This window comes from Lutjanus erythropterus, chromosome 7, assembly GCF_056507025.1.
Source record: "Lutjanus erythropterus isolate fLutEry1 chromosome 7, fLutEry1.hap2, whole genome shotgun sequence".
NCBI classification, from domain to species: Eukaryota; Metazoa; Chordata; class Actinopteri; order Lutjaniformes; family Lutjanidae; genus Lutjanus; species Lutjanus erythropterus.
In genome coordinates, this window is record NC_139323.1 from 5,417,530 (window position 1) to 5,434,455 (window position 16,926).

A 16,926-nucleotide genomic window follows, 5' to 3' on the forward strand; every position below is an offset into this window, starting at 1 on the left:
ACTTGGTCAAGTGATTGGATAAAGCTGCAGGTGCCGGCTATTTTTACTGAATTTGGAACATCTAGTTTCTTGTATTGTGCACCTGCAGCATGGAACAATGTGCAGAACAATTTAAAGATTTCCTCATTTTTATCCACAAGGAGAAAAAATCTGTTGCTGTACCACATTCTACTTCCAGTTGTTCCTGTTTTACCTGATTCACATGCCTTAAATTTTAACTGTTTTATTTATTATTGAGGTATTTATTTATTATTTAAATTTTATTGTAGCCTTCATTGGTTTTTACTTCTTGGTGCTACTTCCATGTAAGTTTCTTGTGTCTAGGAGCTTTTATTTTATTGTTTTACTCGGCTGCATTGTAAATGAGGTCTCTACCTTAATGTATTTCCGAGTTAAAATAAAGGTTGAATGAATAAATGAATAAATGTATCTGTGTTACGGATATAGGCAGTCCTGTGTACATTCTGGACAACAGCTGTCTCATGTCATTTGTAACTGGAAATTCTTCATTTAGGATGCTTCTAAATTCCTACCCTAAGATTTTTCCTAAATGCAATAAGGAAACATGTTTCTGTAATACCAAAAATCCTAAATGTCATAAAAAAAAATAGGACTTCAGACTTCGAAAAATTTCTGTAATGAGGTCACAGAATCTTGCCTTTGTCTTCATTCCTGTAAGAGAGCCCAGTACCTGAAGAAGATGTCCCTGGGTTGGCGGCTGGAGTTGGGGTGTACCAGCTGCTCCTTCAGGTGCTCCAGGGAGCAGTTGTAGACGTAGACTGGACACTTTAATTGGCTGCTGTCGCTGGTACTCTGCTGGGAAACCTGCCTGCTGAAGCTGATGTGGAAATCTGCCTTCTGCGGTTCAGAGAACTGGACTCCCTCTTTTTCTCCCACATCTGGAAAGTCAAAAATATTTTCCCCAAATCATTTAGTCCTACCTGTTGAGTGCAAAATACTTGAATGTAACTGTAAGGCAGTTACCTGTTTAAGTCACTAGATGGCACTGTTGGGCCAGCTACTACACAACAAAATTGGGTAAGTCATAGTGTTTGTCTTTTTCAGGACACTGAAGTTTTGAGATTTGCTCCATGCAGGATGCCATGTTTCTCAAAGTTTACTTCACTTACCCCACAAGGTAAGATAGTAACAGTGGCCTGCATTATATTTAAATATCAGCTTACATGTCAGGCTAAAGTCAGCCATGGGTTTGAGTATCAATTAACTGTGTTTTTATACTATTTGTTGATTTTAGTGAGGTGTGTTTATGAGTGTGACTAGTGTGCTGTAAATGAGCAGACAACCAGTTCTGTGATATTATTTTTTATGTAAATTACAGTTTGAGCAAGAAATTAATTTACTTTCACTTGCCTCGCAAGGAAGCTCAGCGATGAAATGTTGTGAAAAGGTACAGCAACAAAAGGTATTTTAGCCACTTATAAAAAGTCCACCTGGGTGCTCTGGTGGCTCAGTTGGTGGAGTGTGCGCCCCATGTGCTGGGTCTGTTGATCCACTGCAGTGGTTTATGTGTTTTGCAAGGTAAAATGACTGATTTCACCTATGGAGTCTGGCTGGTTTGGAGAGCACGGTATTTGTCTTGTATAATGGCTTTTTTTAAGTGGATAAAATACTGTTTGTTACTGACCACATTATTTTCCATGCTGCTATCCCTCTCTGCCTCCCCAAACTGGGGGTGTGCCAGCCAGCATCTACTGTAGCTATAAACTGATTATCCATAAGTACCTTACATCAAATAATCCAAACTATCCCTTTAACCTATTTTTTTGACTGTACTATACTAATTTGGTTTCAACTATAGCTCTGGACCAGAGCATTAGACCAACCTGAGCCCGGGGTCCCAGTCTCTGTCTCAGACACTCTGCTGTCCCAGCTGTCCTGGTCCATGATCAGGGAGTCAGTGGGCCCAGCCTGGCTCTCGGACCGAGGAGAGAGCAGAGGGGACCTGGCAGTGAAGTGTCCGCTGCTGGAGCTTCTTCGCAGTTTACTGGCCAGACTGAGGCCAGACTCGGACCTCTCCAGCCCACTGGTGGAACCTGACAGGGAGTCAGCCTGAGACTTGTTGCTGGGAGTCAGTGTGTCGTCCTCCTGCGTGCTGACGTTACTCTGGGGCTCTGTCTCCAACCCTGACGCCATCAGCATCAGGACATCTGCAAAATAAACACAGTATCCAGAATTAACTCTTTTGCATTCAGAGAATGTGATGGAAAACCTAAAGAACACATTATATTCAAAGCAATTCAAAGTGTACCTGTGAATAAAGCAGGGAGGAAGGTGAGGAGGATCTGCTGGGAGCTGATGTACTTGGCGTAGCACCTCCACTGTGGCGTGGAGCAGCTCCTCTCCCCCAGCAAGGGTTCTTCATCCACAAGGTCTGCATTACTGAAACTCTGACAAAGACAGAGAGGAACCACGTTTAATATTCAATATTACTCAATCATAGAGTGCATTTACATTCAGCTTTCTAATGGAAAAGTACATAAAAAAACTGCTATTTTAGATGTTCTGTTCAAGAAGATAATCTAAAGTTTATTTACCTCAGCTGCAGACAGAAGTGAAGAGATCAAAAGAAACATTTGAAACAGGCTTATATTAGAGACAGGCCTTAATTTCCACCTTGCCTTGTTTTATAAGTATATCTGATCATATTTTAGTTTCTGATCTGCTCATGTTTGAGTTTGATGTAAGCTCAACACGTCCTCCACTTTATCTGTCATCTTGATTAATTCAGGAAGCGTTGAGTTTCACTGATAGCAGTTTAGCAGTGATGGAAATCAGATGTCAACCAATGGCAGATTTTTAAAGTTTGGAGCAAGTATAGTTTGTTATACATTTTATCAGCACAGATTAATTGGCCAAACTATTTTATCTGTCAACTTCTACTTGAAAAACAAGTTGTACCAACTAGAGCTGCAAACAATGCATTGTTTATTAATGTACTATTAAATAAATCACCAACAATTTTGATAATCGATGAATTGATTTAAGTATTTTTTTAAAGAAAAATCTAAATTCTCTGATTTCAGCAATTTAAATGTGAATATCTTCTGGTATTGTTCGCTCCTTTATAACATCTGAGGACATCAGTTTGAGCTCTGGGAAAAAGTCAACATTTTTCATCATTATCTGGCACTTTATAGACAAAACAACTAATCAAATAATTTTTAAAATAATCAATAGATTAATCAACAATGAAAATAACTGTTAGTTGCAGCCATGGTGCCAACTGCACCAGCACATGGATCACTTGATAACCAAGCCTAGTTCCCCTCTCATCCCCCAACCGCCCACTACACATGGCTGCTGATTTATAGACAGAATTACCTGTAAAGTGCTGGTGGATCCCATCACCTCTTTGCTGCTGCCAGTGGTGTGGAATGATGTCATTGTGTCCTGTCTGTCTGGCGGCTTCACACACTCCTCTGACAAAACACAACAGACAGCCACTTGTCAGGAAGCCTTTTCTATATATGACAGTACTAAACACCAGAGGCTACCTGTCATCTAGTTCTGTTAATGTGCTTCATATACTGGCTAGAATAACAGTTGGGATGAGATAACAGCAGAGACGTGTTCTGACCTTTTATAACAGGTAAGGAGAAAGGAGCGACATGACCATCTCGCTCTCGCTCCAAGATATGGTGCATGAAGGCGACGTGGTCGCTGTCAGCTAAGGGGATCTCTCTGTCGCTGAGCTCGTGCTCCAGGCTGTGGTGGAAGAGGCTGAGCAGGAGCTCGTTGGGCTGACAGGGGGAGCTGTGAACCTGCTCCTCATTCTCCACTGCTACACACAAACAGGTAGAGATGCACATGACGACAAGGAAGACTTGCTTTGTATTTCATTATAAACTAATATAGAAAAAATATTATGGATATTTATTATTGCTGAAGTACACGTTGCAGATGGACTGTATGAGTATAGTACCTGTGCTGAATGTGAGGAAGAAGAGCTCAACCTGCTGGCACTTTGGGAGCAGCTGGATGAGGTCAAACTGGAAGGGGACCATGTGAATGCTGTCCTCAGAGGCCTGGGCTTCCCCTGCACACACAGACAAAAACCATCCACAATAAAACACATGAATCTAAACTCATCCTTTTTTTATTTGCCAAAGGAGTCTGGTGGCTTTGGAAAGAGCAGTATTTGGCTTACATAACTGCAGTTTCTTGCCCTTGAAGACTTGGCTTGAAAGTAAAAATGCATATATGATATCAAAGTTTAGTTTCTCACTAAACATCCAAAAAATATGATAAAAAAATAAACATTCATATTTATTGGAAAACCTGGATCAAAAACAGCAGATTTTGCTGTTTAGACCATTTTTCAAGACTGCGTGGGCGTGTCAGCTCACGTTTGATTGACAGCTGCCTCAGGAGTCCCAACACAGAAGCTAAGTAATGTCCTGCTGTGGACCACTGTAGATGTGGGCAGCAGCTAAATCTATTTTAGCACCTGAACAAAGCACCACCTAAAAAGATCAATATGGGTTAAAGTGTACGTTATATTTAGAACATGTTTGCTGCTTTACTTTGTTGTCAGACAGCGTTTTCCAACGGGGAACTGAAGCTGCTGTCTCTGCTCTTTACAATCACCAGACGCCATGGACAGACAGTATTTTTACCTTGCAGGACACGGGAGTTGAAGGAGTTTGTGTTTGTTAGTTAGTTTATATTATTGTGTGGCTTGGTGTGACTTCGGTGTTGTAACACGTTTGTTTGGGTCCAAACTAACGTGACTTGCTGCCGATGGAGGCAGCATTAGACCAGCAGCAGGTACATAAGACCCTAAATTACATGATTAGAAGACTATTGTGGATTTGGTTTCCAGAGGCTTTAACAGATCTGAATACTCTCTCCATCTCTGCTTGCCGCCATCTGAGAATTTACAGTTTGGACAGTGTCAAATCCAAGTCAGTTTTTAAGTTTTGTTACCTCTCATATCCTTGAGTCCGGTTGGCAGTGAGCAGACCTGTTCCTTATTCTGACACAGTTGGCTCAAATACTCAAAGGTCATCATGGTGGACATACAGGCCAGATCCCTCGGGAAAATCTACAACAACACACAAGTGCACTGTTACACACAACTTAATGCTTCTTAAATCCAACTGACCTTCCATACAGACAGAGATTAAGACTTTCACCTTCAGCTCTGCTTCATACAGACTGAGGGACTATCACTACAGACTATCACTGTGTGACCGGCTGCTGTGTGAATCAGTTCTACTCACTGCTTGAGGGATCTCCTGGTACTTGAGGCCCTGGAAGTGGCGATGCTGGTCCATGCAGTTCATCACCGTGCCGCTCTGTGGCTCCACCCAGCACTCTGTCACAAGGTTCAGCTCTGTGTCCATGTCCACAGCCTCCACCTCTGTGTCGTTGTCATCATCAGTGGAGAAGCTGGAGTCACACAGAATAGCTTCTAATGAGATCATTTTTCACAAAATATTCAAGGGGATTCGTTCAAGCAGCAAGGAAATGCAGATTTCAGGGTCAGTGTGAATGTCGAGGTATACAGCCTCTCTGAGTTCACAGTTAGCACCACGTGTAGTGCACGGGTGGACAACAGTCTATGTAGATCAGTTCCTCCAGGATGTTGCGATGTTTCAATCGCAACAATTCATGCAAATTCAACCCATATCTCTGAATTCTGCATGACCTCGCAATTATGTCTAAAAACCATAATGTTTGTTACGTCATACACGTAAGTAGCAATGAACCGTCTCACTGTTTATTTCTTTTTTTTTTTTTGTATCTTTGTTGATTGTCATGCACTAGGCACTTTTATAATTTATAATTTTCTGTTTGCTGTTTTTGACTATGATTTTTGTAATCCTGCACCTTGTGGTTTTATTCTACCTGGAACAGGTTGCCTTTGATTTTTAATGACTTATGAAATAAATTCAAATGCCTGAAAACATTGCAACATGCATCATACTTTTTGAGAAAAGCTGCCATGAAATTAGTCATTTTAGGCCTGTAAAATCCTGGAGGGACTGATAGATGACTGATTACTCCCAGTCTTACCTGTCCTTAGTAGATGTAGAGTGAGGTGGAAACAGGATGTACTGAACAATACAAGAGTGACTCTCTCTGTCCATGTCTCCTGACATGCCCTGAGGATGGACATGAAATTCAGTGAAAACCAATTACCAATTACTAGTAATACGACAAACAAATGGACAAAAACATTACAGTGCTGCAGATAAAACCAACCACATGAATTAAGCAAATGGAAAACGGCAGCATTTCGTGTTGTAAATGATTTGGTGCCCTGCTGCTGTTTACCTTCATTGGCAGCTCGATCACCATGTTAACGATGCCCTCTCCACTGGCAGCGAAGTGAAAACCTTCTGATACGCGGATCCTACACAGACATCAAACAAACAAATTCCACAAAACTGCTTATTCCACATCCACCCGACCCAGCTGCTGCAGTGTGTCTTTCAGCATTTATGAGTCAAACAGCTCTGAAACAGCTTTAATTCTGCATTAATGAAACAGGAACCCTCAGGTCACATTTGCCACCAAACAAGTGTTGTTTTCTGGAATTGTTTTGCTCAGAATTTTCTGTTTAACTGCTATCTGAGTCTGTTCCAATCCATAACATCCTGAGTTTATGATATGTAAAGCACTCTGCTTTCTTGTTGAAAGGTGCTATACAAATACACTTAACTTATTTAACATATTTAATTAAATGGATTGCTTTGGGACACTACAGTTTATCATTTACTCAAGTGGCGGCCACAACAGCCCTGTTTTTTTAACCAACTATTAACTCAATTGTCAGCTACTTTCGTAATTTATAAATTGTTTGCAGCAATTTTTTAATAAAAAAGTCTAAAATCCATGATTTGAGCATCTCAAATGTGAATATTTTCTGATTTCTTTACTCTTCTATTATAATAAACTGAATATCTTCAGGTTGTGGACAAAAAAACAACGTCTTGGGAACACTGATCAACATTTTTCACCATTTTCTAACAACAACAAAATAATTGACAGATTAATTGATTATGCATTTGTAGCCCAATTATACAGCAAACACCATAAATTCAATTAATCAATTTCAAGATAGTATTCAAATGATGGCCACGCCTTTAACAGTAGTGACTAGGAGAAATAATAAAGACCGGATACAAAACTCTGTGGGGGTTGGAGTTACCTGTACAGCTCACACAGTAAAATCAGTATAATGTACATTTTCTCAGCACTAATTCCATCAATGTAATTCTCAACACTCTGCTGGTCTCAGTTTCTCTGTTTTCATTCTGTCATTAATTCTATCACTTCTGTAATCATCAATTAAACTCAATAAGTGCTACAGAAATGTATCAAAACCACAGGTTCATTATAAGAAAACACTGAGTTTGAATTAACAGCAAGTTAGTACTCATTTAGGCACACTACTGCATGGTACAGCTCAGTTTGACTCAACTCAACTCTCTTAGAACTGTGTCCTTTGTGTGACACTGACATCCTGCACACTGACTATAAATTGCAACATTTTTCTTTACTCTCTCAACCCACATTTTTTTAAAAATGGCATCCTGCAAAACAGCACACCGTGGTCAACTGACAGTGTGCAAACACAACAAACATTCCTCTTTTTGTTTGCAAATGAAAGGATCTTTAAATGAAAAGTTATCCTTGTGCTGGGTTGAAGATGATGTCACAGGAGTTTAACTTGATGTCACTATGACAATGAGCGAAGACTCCTGCCTGCTGCTGAGGAAAACGAAATCAAGAGAAGTATCTGGTACTAAAAGTGGTTAAGCTGAGCTCAGACGTACCACACAGCGGAAACATGGCATATTTTGAGAACTGACAGCATTATTATAATAATCCTACATGAAGAAATAGCAAAAATGAGAAGACTGCCGCACTTTTAACTTTAAACAATTTACATTTTTTGTATCTTTTAACTGAATCATTCTTTATATCGAAGAAAACATAACAAAAAGTAAAATTCTTCTGATCTTTTTCTGAACAAACTAAAAACATGACTTGAATGTAAAAAATAAAAATAAAATAAAGACGTGATAATTAAGTGTGTGAACTCACTCAGAGAGCATGGACAGGATGTGAGCGACAGCCTGCATGGCCACAGCGGATCCCTGGCTGCTCTGCACAGCCCACACCCAGCGCTGGTGCAGGAAGTACCGGGACAGAGAGGCCAGGGTGGAGGAGGCTGTCCGGTTGGCCGCCATGCTGAGCGGGACGGCGCTGTTGGAGGGCTGAGGGAAGTTCTCCATGTTGAAGATGAAGGGAGTCCTGAAGTCCAGCGGCAGCTTCTCATACCTGCAAAGCATCCCACAGTTCATTTCATTAAAATGTGTCCAGCTGACAGCCTCCTTTTCACACAGAGGACAAAGTGTTCAAGCTTGTTAGGAATCTTTGCACATCACAGTCTGACTCATCTGCAGCTGCAGACAGTTATAACCACTCCTTTTAAATTAGGAATTGTAACTATTTTTAAAAAGAAAAGAGAGAAACTGCAGAGCACAAACTGATAATGTGTCAGATGTCAAAAAGAGAAAAATGTTCAGACAATTACAAGTTAAAATAAGTGTCAGACATATTGTGTTTTATGACAGTCTGACTCATGATTTGGTTCTATTTTTGTAGTTGTGCTGAGCTGCTGTCATGAGTGCTGACCTTATGAGCAGCTTCTCCAGAGGCTTGTTGAGCACCACCACACAGGGCCTGTCTGACAGAGCAGGTTTGGGAGGAGGGATGGAGGGAGATTTGGATGGTGATGGATGGCCGACAACTTTCCTCTTGGTTTTGGGGGTCGCCTCTTTGTTCTGAACACGATGAGGGAAGCGAAGTTTTAGGATCTGCTCTCGCAGCTCATCCACGATCTGATGAAAAACATAAATGTCAGAGCAGGTTACTGCAGGGAAAATATACAGTTCAGTTTTAAGACACCTTAAATTTCTGTCTGTGCAGATGTGGCCAGTGTTTTTAATGATCTGATAGCTTTTCACAGATTAAATAACAGCCTATCCAATTACTGTATCTGTTGGTTTAAGAGAAACTGGAAGCCAGATGTTGATGTCAGATGTTACAGTGCCAGCACTTCAAATATTAAGCTTCTTCAGATAGATTACCGTGTTACAAACAACATATTTCATCCAAATCTACAAATATCAATCTGAAGTGCTTCAAAATGGAGTTGTTGACCAAATAGCAGAATTTCAATTTGTGTTTTTTCTCAAGTTTCGCGGTTCTCCAAAACGCTTGGAAGGGGAGAGTGAGATGAGGTGTTTGTAAGCTCACTGCTTCAAAAATCATCAAAATAAGACATGTGATCTGTGACCTGTAAGATACACTAAATCAGAGGTGGCAAAAGTCAACACATTCTGTACTCAAGTAGTAATAATCAAGTACTGATTCAACTTCTTTACTCAAGTAAAAGTGAAACCATACAGGCTCTGTAGTATAAAAGTAAAAAGCCGTCGTCTGAAGGACATTTCTACCATCTGTGCAAAGTGACAGACCCTCACCTCTTCTCCACAGTCAAGTCTCCCTCTCTATCTGTTTCATCTTGTTACGCCTTCTACGTTGTTTTGTCTTGTAATGTTTTTTAATATAATTTTCTTCTTTTTATGTCCTAATACGTCTTTTATGTTGTTTTTGTCTTGTTTTGTATTTTACGTAGTTCTCATCATTACATTGTCTTCTCAAGTCTGTCTTTTGTGTGATTTTTGTCTTGTTACACCTTTTACATCATTTTTTGTCTTGTTATACATCATTACATAATTTTCCTCTAGATATGTCTTTCACATCATTATCATTTTTTAATGTATTGTTGCGTCATTTTGTCTTATGTCTTTTACATCATTTTTGTTTTGTTACATCTTGTTATATTGTATTCATCTTGTTAGACCTTTTCTGTTGGTTTCGTCTTGTTACATCTTTTACGTTGTTTTTGTGCCATTAACTCTTTTACATTGTTTTTGTCTTTCATTAAAACTAAACTACAAAAACCTGTTTTGAAAATGTAAGGAGTAGAAAGTACGGATATTTGTGTGAAAATGTAAGGAGTAAAAGTAAAACATTATCAGAAAAATAAAAACTCAAATAAAGTCCAGATACCTGAAAAATCTACTTAAGTACAGCAAGGAAGTATTTGTACTTAGTTACTTCCTATCTCTGCACTTAATACAAAGAAATGCTGCACACAAAATGGCACCAGCCTGTAGCCACATTCCATTAAGCCCTTACATCATAATGCGCTCCAAAGCATCACCACCACAAATTACAGCACAAACCACAGGGTGGAGCCGACGCCTTATCATCGTCTCAGAGGCAGGCTCTGCTGCAGAGACATTGGTTCGGACCTTTCACTTCACTGTCATTACCTTGTTTCTGACATGGGCTGGTGTACCAATGGGGAAGCCCAGACGCAGCACCATGCAGGGCGTCTTGGAGATGAGACGGACCAGGTAGAAGGACGTGGGAGGCTGGTCAGAAGAACTGTGGAGATAAAATTCATTCAATCTTACATTTTGTGCAGGGACTTAATTATTTTTTCCCATAACATGGATTTCTCATTCTGTGACCTGAGGCAGTGTTACACAACTTTTCTGGCCTCTCAGCTTTGGTCTTACTGTGGATGAAAAAAAAAAAATTTTTCCTCCATGGATTATTGGATTCAATGTTTTTTGGAAAAAATCTATGGAGATGAAAGTATCTAGTATTTAAAGGACCAGTGTGTAATAATTACAGGAATTTATGTACATAAATGGGATATATTATATATAAGTATGTTATTTATTATTATCAATCAACTTTACTTTAGAAATAGCCATTTATAGTTACATACGGTCGGGTCGCCTTACAGAGATCATCATCTTGCGCCGTCTACGGCAGCGCGGAGCGGACAAACTGCACTAACAGTGAGTCTTGGGAAGCCCATGGCGACCTTACGTCGACGCCGCAGTGTAAACACAGAAGTAGACAGGGAGAATAGACGCAGGTGATTGTTGGCAGACCATTTAGCGTTGTGAACTTTGACTGGCGCAGTTTTGACAAATGGAGGATCATACATACACTGTACCAGAACAAAAAGCAGCGGACAGTGAATCCCCGTCATCCAAGAAGCGGAGACGTGAAGAAAGTAAACACAAGCATGACAGGAAACGGCAAAAACACTAATCAACATCGGCATAGCGTTTACACGATGGAAATCACTGATGGAGGAAAAACATTTTCACAGTGACGCGAGGTTGCCTGTTTTCTGCTGGACAGGTAATTCATCCTACACACATAATTGCAGTTTTTTGTGAGATAGCTTTCGCTCGCCATTTTGTCCGCTGACGGCCACCATACTCTTGGTGAGGGAGGGGCAGTGTCGGGGTAAATCCTCTTAGTTGCAATCTAAGGTTTGAATGTTAGATGCCACTGGAAATCACACACTTCTCCTTTAATGAGAAAAGGAAAACTTAAGAGCAAGTCTAAAACATATAACAGTTTTTTTTATAGCAGATGTTACTTTCTTTTTTTTTTTTTTTTTTTGTTCTTTTAAAGTGGTTCCCACACCTTTTCCAAAGTCAAACTCAAGCACTTTTCAAGCATTTTCAATGTGCATTTTTAAGCTTTTCCAGCATCATACTGCTGTACACACATACATTAAATTGTGCTACAAAGAACAAAAAAATATGTTTTGTGATAGAATTCTACAAGAGGGAGACAATTTTAAGGGAAACACAACAAAGTTTCATATTTCAAAATGTGTCACCTGTCTGTAAGGAAGACTTGACATCCTAAATAACCTGAGCCCATTTTGTGCAAACAGAAAAAGCAATCTGGCTTTCTCAAACTTTTATTTTATTTTATCTATCTAAAAAGGCAAATTGTTCATTCAGCAGGCAATTTATTATCAAAGTAATGAAATCACAATTTTAAGCAGTTTCAAGCACTTTATCCAAAATCTAAGCACTTTTCAAATCTTGAAAATGCATTAAAATTTAAGCATTTTCAAGGATTTCCAGCACCTTTAAGAACCCTGCTTTAATCATTTCATTATCACCACAAATATTTCCAATTCCAAACAGCTATCAGTGCTGTCTCACCTGTATATGAGTTTAACGTATGAGTAGCCCTCCACCAGCACAAAGCTGCTCCAGTCCTTCAGCAGTGACGTGAGGGCAGAGTGGGAGATACGACACTGAATGGTGCTGTAACGTCCGTTGTTTCCAGCTGTGTGCAGGTGTTTGGGGACAGGCCTGAAGGGACAAAATCATTTATGTGATGAAGGACTGACAGAGCGAAATAAACAAAAATAAACAATTACAGCAGAAGACATAGACCTGCAACCACCAATCCAGGCTGACCAAATCATCTTTAAATAGTCTTTAATATTCATTCAAAACCACATATTTCTCACATGTCATGTTCAAGGATGATGGCGATACGATGCATGTGCAGCCATCTCTGCCAGAAGTTGGCGTCCATGGAGAGGATGGGCTTCCAGTAGGAGGCAAACTGGGACTGAGAGGAGTCTTTGGATCCACTGTGCTGCAACGACAAGACCTGGAAAAAGAGGAGCTCATTCAGTTAAAGTCCAGGAAGTAACTGGGGAAGTCAGATTACCAAAGGAAGTGGATTTAACTTGTTTAATTACTGTCTTTATACATTTTGGCTATTATTCTTACTTTTTAAATCATTTTATGTTTCTTATCCTTAACAAATAGCATGAAAACACACACGTTTTTGGCTTGATTTAAAGTAGTGATGCACAATATTGTTTTTTGACAATTTACTAATATTTCTCACTTAACTGCAGAGAACATCAACTCTCTCCTGAAATGGAATTAACATATTCTTTTGTCTAATCTTATCATGATGGTCCACTAGCAGATGCAGACATATACAATGCTTTTCAAAATGGACATATTCACTGGGCAAAATAAGAAGACTGCTGTTGACAGGTATTTTCACTGGAGCCTGTTTGTCTTTGTTTTTGACATCAGTTCACAGAGCTTTAATGATAGTCATTAACCAGACAAAAGAAACAATGGGCCTCATGCAAGAACATTTTCATTTTCCTTTCTTCAATTTCTCTTGCTTTGCTTTGTTGCAAAGGGCTCATACGAACATGTCACGTCAGATTCAAGAAAAACTCATAAGTAAGCTTGATACTTGCAATTTTAGCAGAGTTAACACTCCAATAATACCACATGAGGCTATGCTTCCTGCCCCATATGTCAGGAAGTTTTCATTCAGGAAAATGGCATCAAAGAGTATAAAGAAGAACTTTACGAGTTTGGAGTTTGATGGTCTGCTTTCATTTTAAGTGTGTCAACAGTGGAATTAAAAGACCTGCTAAAACAAAGAAAAAAGAGCGCTGTTAATGCTGTGCTGTTACCTCAGGGTCAGACTGTCACTGAAATAAAAAATTAAATGTCTCATAATAAAAATGGCTTCAATGAAAAAAAAGTCTTGCCACAGTAAGGGGCAATCGATAACTGTAACGGGAGAAGGAGGTCAGTAGGAAGTTTCAATTATAGAGACAGAAGACAGAAAGAGGATGTTCCCATGGACAGCTTCTTCATTAACCTGCATCTGAAGATATATGGCCAGTACACCTGGCAGTAAGTTATAATACATCATTAAATTGATAATAAGAGGCTTTATGTGTAAATTTACAATTATATTATACACTCACTGACCACTTTATGAGGTATATCTGTTCACCTGCTCATTAACACAAATATCTAATCAGCCAATCACATGGCAGCAACTCAACGCATTTGGGCCTGTAGACACGGTCAAGACGACCTGCTGAAGTTCAAATCAAGCATCAGAATGAGGAAGAAAGGTGATTTAAGTGACTTTGAATGTGGCGTGGTTGTTGGGGGGAGTATTTCTCCAGGCAGAAATGCCTTGTTGATGTCAGAGGTCAGAGGAGAATGACCAGACTGGGTTGAGGTGATAAAAAGGCAACAGTAACTCAAATAACCACTCGTTAGAACCAAGATGTGCAAAAGACCATCTCTGAACGCACAACACATCGAAGCTTGAAGCAGATGCGCTACAGCAGCAGAAGACCACACCGGGTGTCACTCCTGTCAGCTAAGAACAGAAAACTGAGGCTACAATTCACATGAGTTCACCAAAATTGGACAATAGAAGACTGGAAAAACGTTGCCTGGTCTGATGAGTCTCAATTTCTGCTGTGACATTCAGATGGTCGGGTCAGAATTTGGAGTAAACAACATGAAAGCATGGATCCATCCTGCCTTGTGTCAACGGTTCAGGCTGCTGGTGGAGGTGTAATGTTGTGGGGGATATTTTCTTGGCACACTTTGGGCCCCTTAGTACCAACTGAGTATCATTTAAACACCACAGCCTGCCTCAGTATTGTTGCTGACCACGTCCATCCCTTTATGACCACAGTGTACACATCTTCTGATGGATACTTCCAGCAGGATAACACCATGTCACAAAGCCCAGATCATCTCAAACTGGTTTCTTGAACATTGACAATGACTTCACTGTACTCCAGTGGCCTCCAGATCTCAGTCCAACAGAGAACATTTGGGATGTGGTGGAATTGAAGATTCACATCATGGATGAGCAGCCGACAAATCTGCAGCAACTGTGTGATGCTGTCATGTCAATATGGACCAAAATCTCTGAGGAATGTTTCCAGCATCTTGTTGAATCTGTGCCAGGAAGAATTAAAGCAGTTCTGAAGGCAGAAAAGGGTCCAGTCTGACACTAGCAAGGTGTACCTAATAAAGTGGCCAGTGAAACTTGAAATACAGTCAAACAGGATAATGTCAATATAATTATGAATTATGCAATTTATCTTTCAAAACACAAATATCTTCAAACTAATGAAATCTAGTCATTAGTGAAACACTTGTGTTTGGATAACAGCAGACTAATACAATACATCTGGACCTCGTAAATTGTGTTTGTATCTGAAAGAAAATCACAAGAAAATTGATGAATGTGACAAGTTCTCCTAAATCACTCGTACACACCACTTCAGAACAAATCTGTTCATATAAGTGGTTCTTGCATGAGGCCTACTGTTTTCATTAATTTAAAAAAAAAGCATAACTATCAATATAATTAATGCTACACTGAAGTTCTTTTGCACCAGAGTATTAAGATGTTTTCAACAAGTAGTGACGGTCTGCACAGTACCGGAGTGGTAGAACCAGGAGGGATGTAGAAGAGAGGTACTCCGTTTTTGGTGCTCTCAGGAATCGTGTAGTTCTCAGGAATCGAATTAAACGACTGGAGGTGCACCAACATCTGATCAGTCTGGTTGATGCTGGAAGGACACACAGTATATGTACTTAAGTAAGGACATAAACAGTGCATTAAAAGAACAGCAATCGATCTCGTTTTTGGTTTTAATTTACTGTAAATCTGGAAGCATTCCCCCTGCAGACAGGCGTACCTCTGCAGCGTGTTCCAGAAGCGTCGGATGACAGAGGTACGGTACGGGCTGGTGATGGGTTTTCTCTGGGTGCAGCTGATGTCATGCAGGATGTCGTAGCTCCCCTCCATCGTCACCTCCACCCTGGTGGTTCTCTTGGCAGGGTCCAAAGGCCAGGACGCGGCTGCCAAGTACTCGATGTGCATGTTGTGTTTCCATAAGAGCACCAGCTTCACCTCCAGCTGAGTCCCACCTGAAAAAAAATGTGCTTCATTCTCAGCAAGGACAAAGGTCTAACACACTGCTCAAAAACTTTTGTAAATGCAGACATTTACCTTTAGTGAGGCTGATCTCTCTGATGGTATAACCCTCTCTCAGTCGCACAGACACCACGCTGATTAAATGAGCGTGGACTTCCTTCTCTGTGTGCTTCTTCCTCCTCATGACGAGGGCAGGGTTACCACTGGCTGACACCAGATGCTCATTGAACAGTTTGTGCTGGGAAACTACAAAACAGTGAAGAAATTAGTATGTAAGCCTGTTCATTTTCATCATCATCATCTTAAACATCATCATTATCCTCACCAATAAACCTACACTGTAAAGCTTTTTATCTAGAAACTGATGCCTATGAAGCCAAGAAAAAAAATGCCATAAAACTTAAAACCAACAGAAAGAGAAAAGAAAAATCTAGTTTGACAAAGCATGTTTTAGACATTAATTTAAAGTAGACTCTCAAGGAGTAATGGTAATTAAGAGTCAATTACTATTAATGACAGTTGTAATTAATGTGTACCTAGTATGTTTAAATGACTTGATCAAATTTAAAATTATTGAAGGTTTGGGGATTCCCAAGGATCAGCGTGAGGCCTCTTACTGTTAATGTTTTACATAAAAGATATTTGTTTTCAGTGGCTGGAAGCTCAGATGGTAGAGCGTGAACCCGATGTACTGAGGCTGTGAGTCTGCAGCTGCCGTGGGTTCGATTTCAGCCTGCAACCTTTTGCTGCATGTCATCACCACCACTCTCTCTCTCTCATTTTAGGAAAAAGTTATATATTTTAACATTTCAAAAGCTTAATATTTTTGTTGTTGTTTGATAAACAGAGTGATTTAAGTAAATAATTTAGTTTAAGGAGAAAAGGTGAGATATTGGGGTATGATTTAGTTTGAAACTTTGAAAATAGAATAATTAAATGAATTAAATATTCAAGAGCGCCATAATCTACAGATCTTTTTGTAATGCTTCTAGGGTTCCCCCTGGTAACCCTGTCTAACCCTGTGTTACAGAAGTGTTAAAACGCATCACAGGGCTATGAACTGTGGGTAACTTCCTCAAGTTAAGTCTGCAGAGATGGCTCAAAAGGTCTTCAAGAGAGCCCTTATGCACGTGACAATTTAACAGTGAGACAGTCTTAAGCCTTCATGGACTTCCAAAGTCTGCGAGTGGAGGGTGGATATTGGGATTGAGGCTCTCGTCTTTTCCTGTCCTATTAATGAAAGTCATGAAA

At 39.9% G+C, this 16,926-nt stretch overlaps 1 protein-coding gene across 2 annotated transcripts in view; it reads right to left on the reverse strand.

Moving 5' to 3' along the window:
* Nucleotides 1-16,926, reverse strand: part of szt2 (SZT2 subunit of KICSTOR complex) — a 129,725-nt gene that overhangs the window by 105,242 nt on the left and 7,557 nt on the right. For both annotated transcript variants that reach the window (XM_084722454.1, XM_084722453.1), the window contains exons 9-26: nt 15,751-15,921; nt 15,437-15,668; nt 15,178-15,307; nt 12,407-12,552; nt 12,093-12,245; nt 10,380-10,494; nt 8,671-8,876; nt 8,077-8,313; nt 6,301-6,379; nt 6,040-6,128; nt 5,244-5,412; nt 4,948-5,065; nt 3,944-4,057; nt 3,599-3,802; nt 3,343-3,440; nt 2,270-2,408; nt 1,845-2,168; nt 692-899 (exon numbers count right to left, since the gene is read on the reverse strand). In XM_084722454.1, coding sequence (XP_084578580.1) covers nt 692-899; nt 1,845-2,168; nt 2,270-2,408; nt 3,343-3,440; nt 3,599-3,802; nt 3,944-4,057; nt 4,948-5,065; nt 5,244-5,412; nt 6,040-6,128; nt 6,301-6,379; nt 8,077-8,313; nt 8,671-8,876; nt 10,380-10,494; nt 12,093-12,245; nt 12,407-12,552; nt 15,178-15,307; nt 15,437-15,668; nt 15,751-15,921 — 2,932 coding nt within the window. The remainder of the gene's footprint in view (nt 1-691; nt 900-1,844; nt 2,169-2,269; nt 2,409-3,342; nt 3,441-3,598; nt 3,803-3,943; nt 4,058-4,947; nt 5,066-5,243; nt 5,413-6,039; nt 6,129-6,300; nt 6,380-8,076; nt 8,314-8,670; nt 8,877-10,379; nt 10,495-12,092; nt 12,246-12,406; nt 12,553-15,177; nt 15,308-15,436; nt 15,669-15,750; nt 15,922-16,926) is intronic.